The 6,000-nt window shown below is 45.4% G+C and overlaps 1 protein-coding gene across 1 annotated transcript in view; it reads right to left on the bottom strand.

Moving 5' to 3' along the window:
- Positions 1 to 888: 888 nt before the first annotated feature.
- Positions 889 to 6,000, bottom strand: part of TBL12 (trichome birefringence-like protein (DUF828)) — a 103,834-nt gene continuing 98,722 nt past the window's right edge. Inside the window, exons 2-4 of the mRNA XM_086500437.1 lie at positions 1,994 to 2,134; positions 1,598 to 1,847; positions 889 to 1,522 (exon numbers count right to left, since the gene is read on the bottom strand). Coding sequence (XP_086356563.1) covers positions 1,232 to 1,522; positions 1,598 to 1,847; positions 1,994 to 2,134 — 682 coding nt within the window. The 3' untranslated portion in view covers positions 889 to 1,231. The remainder of the gene's footprint in view (positions 1,523 to 1,597; positions 1,848 to 1,993; positions 2,135 to 6,000) is intronic.

Here is a 6,000-nt window from a genome sequence, read left to right as displayed (position 1 = left end):
CAACTCATTAGGGGTCATCAGATGCACAAGGATCGAGAAAGGGATCAAAAGGCCGAGTGAATCAAGAGAGCAACCACATGTTTTGATCATTTTTTGCCACTTTCAACCTAAAAGGCGAACAACATCAATTATGGAAGATGTTTATCGGCAATTATCTTCATCGGTAGTCTTCAATCCCTACTTTTATAATGTTGTAATAGAAAGCCTACGGATATGATTAATATGAAATGGCTACACCACTTATCCTCTCTTCACGTTACACTAATTTCTTGTGAGGAGAGCCACCAAAGTACATCAGAACAAAATTAGAGATCTTGGTGTGACAACAAGCCAGATAGGAGAGGGTCGAACAAGCTTTTTCAGCTCCTATTGCTATCCTTCTTGGCCTCTTCACCACATATACATCCATCCATGCATGATACTCACTCGAACCTGAAGGATCTACTAGATAGATGCATACACAAATATACTTCGTAAGCATATAGCTTTCTACTCATAAAACTTTGAGCTTCATCCCTTTGTGACCCACACTTTCATTATTTTTCGCCCATATACATTGATGTGTCTCATAGGCCAATTTCAACCTCTAGAAGACTCTCTCTCTCTCTCTCCCCTCCCCTCCCCCCCCCCCCCCCCCCCCTTGCCCAAGTTAACACTCAGCTCAGCCCTCTGATATCATTTTTTTTAAAAGGAAGCAAAACAAACATAAAAGCCTCTTAAATTTTGTACAGGATCCTGAGGTCAAGATCTCTCAACATGCAATGAACACCTGCAATGAGAGGAGTGGTACCACTCACTAGCCCTATGGTGCTCTCATTGACTTACTTTTGTATTGTCAGTGCTCTAATTTCTTAAGTAAAGACAGCATACCTCATGAGAAAGAACACACAGTTTAAACTATCTATGTCTTTCCTAATTTCCTCTTACATTGCCATGCGTGGGTAACAAACTTACTTCGAAGATCAACAATGATTAGTCCGTGTGAGTCACCAAGTGCAGAGTTCCTTTCCCACCTCATGCCTTATGCCACATGAAGAAGTCATTACACAAGCTTTAAAGATCATGCTACCGCTGCAAAACCATCCACCTTGGCCTCTTTTGTATGCAAGACACCACGATACAGAAAATCACTGGCTCTAGCACAAAAAAATCAAATTTGAATTCAGCTGCATTCCCTCACTCAGGTAACCATTAACGATTCCCTGGTTCCGACAACACAACCTGTGTGTTATCAACAAGCTTGCTTTCTACTCAAGTGTTGGAGTATCATCGCCAAGAGAATGTCGACCCAGGTGTCCGGAAGCCCTGGAAGGCACCAATGCATACAATCTTGGCCCCATCTAACGTGGGCATTTTTCTGTCCCAACCAAACAGCTGGATGGGCATCCTTCCTAAACTCACTAAGATAAGTCACATTCAGTAGCTGGAAACTTGAGCCTTCCAGTGCATGCAATATGATACCATTAAGCTCTCGAGCTTCTCCGTTGATGCCCCCTGTACCTAGCCCAAACCATTGCTCGATCTGCAAGAACGAAAGCCAAGTGTTAACAAAAGGCCCTCAAAGGCAAAGGCCAAAATATAGTGAGTGTTGATTCACCTGGCCGTCCTGCAAAAGCCTGTTGGATACGCAACTTCCATTCTGATTCCATTCGCCACCTTTAAAGTGTCTTGGGGATTGAGTTCTCCAGATTTTCATCACTTTGGATGGATAATTCTTTTCTGTCAATGCAACCATGTGTTGCAGCACGACTTTCAACCCATCCCGCAAATTTAAGGGTGGGATGATGGGCTCCCCATCCTTGAAAAACAGAAGGGGATCATCTGGAGGGTACTTATCAAAACCCCACCTGCATAACTTGAGCCAGTGTATAATCCACACCTAGTGCACTCCCAATGCACTAATGGTCACACTGTGCATCACAAGAAAGACAACAAACAATCTAGGTGCCAAATCTGAAGGACTCACTTCCTAAAGATGAGTATGCTACCTTACCAGTGCCCCGTATTGAAGATAACAACGTCATAAAAATCTGTCACGTTTATCCAATCAACTGCCGGTACATCCACATTTACTCGATGACCCCTCTTATAACCAAGCTTCTCTAGTGGCCCAAATGGATTCGTCGCTTTCCACCTGTAATTTGCCAAAACACCAACAATTTGAGGGTGGGGAACCAACTGGGAAAAAAAAAAAACATGAAAGATTTAAAACAACATAGACTACATGTTTACTGCTTTGCCTTTAATAACACAAAAGGTTTCACACTCATCACCAGCATTACTCTCTCACATTTAGCACCCAAGAAAGGGCATTCTGTGTGTTGAGTTTTTTTTTTTTTTTTTTTTTTTTTTGGGGGTGGGGCGGGGGGGTAAGGTCTACTCAAAAAAAAAAAAGGTGTGTAGGATACACATGGTCAGCTCATCTAACTGTACTAAGCTTCATGGGGAATATTCACATCGTGAGGCAGGTTAGGGTGAATCCAAAGTCAAAAAGGGGGATGGGCCTGCCATCTTGTCAGAGTGCACGAGGGAAAAACAGAGTGCATGAGCATGAGTGAGGGTGTCAATGCTCCCCTAGGATCCATCCTGCATGATACAAGCCAAACATGCACGTAACAACAGAAGGGATAGACATTTGACTCACCTCCAAGGCATAGAGCTCAACTAGCTCACTCCCGAGCCTGGGAGCCTGCAGCTACGTCGGCCTAGTGCCTCGTGTCAAGGATTGGAATCCCCTAGCTTGGGTGTCTAGGCAAGCACTGCCAAGGGTCTACAGTCCAAATATGGTGATCATACAAGATGACATAAAAGACTCATTCACACTAGCTGGACATTTGCTCAGGCACCCATCTTGATGTCTAGGGACGTAACACTTTCGCTCTTATTTGGAATTGCTATCCTCAGAAATTTAAATACAACCGGGGAATCAACTCTTCAATGACCTCAATGACCCCCAAGTCGTAGCTGACGAAGGTCTATGGTTCAACTGAATCAAATGCTCATAACCGACGACCATTTTACTCTTGGTCAAGGACCAACTCAAGTTGAAGAGGAGAAAACTGAGTAGTTTCCATGAACTTGGGAACTTCCTCAAGCGGAGCAGTCCGTTCATCCTGCCCCAAATATTCATTTAGACGGCTAATGTGGAACACTAGATGAGGGCAAGGCATGAGAGTAAATCCAACCTTTAGAACACACCCACTAACCTTCTCATTATTTGGATGTTTTTTATGCCTCCCGTTCCGCGCCGTTCCCGTTCCGGACCCCTCGGGCGTTCCCCCGTTCCGTGGGGAACCGGTCGCCGTTCCCGTTCCACGTTCCGGGTAACTATGATGAGGAGTTTCATCTCTTGCATATTGGTGCGGGTGTGGTAGATATATGTGAGGAGCAGGAGCTTGTGCAAGCGGTTATATTGGATGGTGGAAGTATCCAGGCCTACACGAAGACATGCAGGTAAAGATAGTACCTTGTGGCTATGGTAAAGTGGAGAACCATGTTCGAGTTTGGTGAAAACAGATAGTGATGAAGCGAGGCAAAATGAGGGTACATGCTCTTATGAAGAGGATGACTTTGTCGATGCTATGCTCCAGGGTAATGCGGTATGGAATGATTTTCTTGCTTCTTTATTTGAAGATGTGGCAGTCGACCAGATTATTGAAGAGCAAGACAATGTAGTCGGCATGCAAGAGGTGCTAGTTGACCTTTTTCGACCCACCTTTTATGCAAGGGCTTGATGATGTTGGGATTGAGGATGCTACAGGTATGCAAACAAGCGAGAAGATGATGGTGATAGAGGAGCCTATGCTGGAAGAGTCTTCAGTCCAACAGGTGGGTCCTATTATGCATAGAGAGAAATCCCAGGTTGTGGCCTCGTCCAACAGAGGTATGTGCTTCATGGTTGAAGGGTATGCTTGAGAATGCAGAGGTGCAATGGGTAATTTGTCAAATACAAGGTTCTTTTAAAGAGGACTCTACTTTACATTGTTGGGAGGGAGGACCAGATGTGTGTCTTGAGGCAAGATGGTGTGCACAATGATGCTCTATTTGAAGCAGGTTGGATGCAAGGTGGTGATTGGAGCAGTGAAGTTGTGCTATGGGCATTTTATGTGCATGGTTGGTTGTGTGCGTAGGTGGAGCATTTTTGAAGGTTGCTACAGATGGATGGACGCACTCAATGCCAGGTGTTTGATCCAAGTGGTTTGACTAACAAGAGGATTGGGCAACCCGCTTGAGAAGAGGCGACGGGAAGCAAGAATAAGACTTTGTACATATGGTAGGAGTTTTTTGGTTTGCTCACAATGTTCTCTAGTTTTGTAGTTTTCAAAGATCAATAAACATGCTTATGGTTGAGCATGAATGCTCAACAAGGAGGTGGGCAATGATGGTGCAACCAAAAAGTGTCGATGCCAGAAAGTGTAGAAAGCAGTGTCAAAGGTGCTTACAGATATGTGCCAGAATGGCAAAGCATGTGTGAAGACCCACTGCGGACAAAAGAGTTCACGATGTGTATAACTTATGGGCTATGTAAACCAAGGTAGCGATTCGATGCTTTAGCGAAGGTTCTTCATGTGAAAAGCCTCTTAGGACATGCAAGGCAAGTTGAGAAGTAAAGACCATGTGGTGAGTGGTGAAAACGGAAAGTGGATGAGTGACTTAACTTTCCTCCAAGAGGAGGGCCAAAAAGTCCTATTCTGTAAAAAAAAAATTGCAAAACTCGTTTTTTTCTAAAAGCAGCCTGCTACACTATAGAGAAAGGCCGTTCCAGACAGTTTTGCGTCTCACGCACATCGGCTAATTCTGCACCGTTTGGAAGATATTTCAGGTTGCAGGCAAGACAAAGAAAGAGACAAAGCTCTAAGAGAGCCTTTTTGTGTATGCTCCACCATAGCCGATCATTAGGAAAGAAGCAAGCTTCGATTGCATCGTCTCTGGTGTTGTCTCCCCATCCCTTCTTCTCTTCTCTTGTGCAAAGGCGTCGGCGTGTGTAGGCTGTGTGAGCCCCTGTCACCAGCGTGTGACTACTATCTATCCTTTTTGTTGATTTCTTTCTTATTATCTATTTACTTTCACTTTTTGGAAACACCCCTCGGGAAATCTAACTGCCCTGCATTGCATAGCTAGTGTGGAACTGTCCAGAGGGAGTCCAGGCCTGAGGGCAAGAGAGCACTAAGGTTGGACAAGGACTATGGTTAGCCAAGTGGGGTCATTGACTAGCCAAAGTGGAATCCTTTGCTACAGAGGCTACATTTCAGTTCTGGATGTGGCCGCAGTGTACAAAGAGGGTCGGATGACCTAGAAAGATACAATGGCAGCATCTCCTAAAATTTAGGGAACTGCTATTTTGGGACCTGAAAATGTGTTGGCGTCATTACCTCCGGAATGACAAAGGGAACATTTCCTTACTCTGCCGTGAAGTCAACTGGGCAACCGGTTGGGATATTTTTAGGCGGCAACCCCGAAACGGGAAAATGCTTGTAAATGTGCCAAGTGGCACATTCTGGTGCAGTTTCTAATGCAAGAGAGAGTTGGCGCTGAATTTTAAGCTGGGAGAGGCTCATTTGCAGCTTTTGTCACAGGTTAAGAGCTATGGAGTGCTTGCTTTCCCTCTTATGCACAGTGCGGTGCCAGGAGTGATGCCCTGCACGCTACGCACTGCCCTCTCTCTCCCCTTTGGCAGTATGTTATGCCCCTCTAGTGGGCTCTTCATTTGACCAATGTACAGTTGTGTGGGTTCATGCGCGATTGCCGAGGCAAGAGCCTCTTGCACAGGTACTGGATTAGCTAGCGGCTAATCCCCCCGCAGGTACAGGTGAATTCGGAGAGGTTTCACGCCAGAAATCTCGTCCGATTCAAAGGGCAAGTAGCCCTACAGGTGCGGGAGCTCGAGGACTTGCTAGGGATGCGACCGGCACGCGAAACGGAGCCCGAAACAGTGAATTACAGCCTGCTGTGTATTTTTGCAGGTTTAGGGTTTTGGCCCTAAACAGACCCTAATACCCC

The sequence above is a fragment of the Adiantum capillus-veneris genome, chromosome 25, assembly GCF_014529385.1.
Source record: "Adiantum capillus-veneris isolate H3 chromosome 25, ASM1452938v2, whole genome shotgun sequence".
Lineage (NCBI taxonomy): Eukaryota > Viridiplantae > Streptophyta > Polypodiopsida > Polypodiales > Pteridaceae > Adiantum > Adiantum capillus-veneris.
This window is presented reverse-complemented; position numbering and strand designations above follow the sequence as displayed.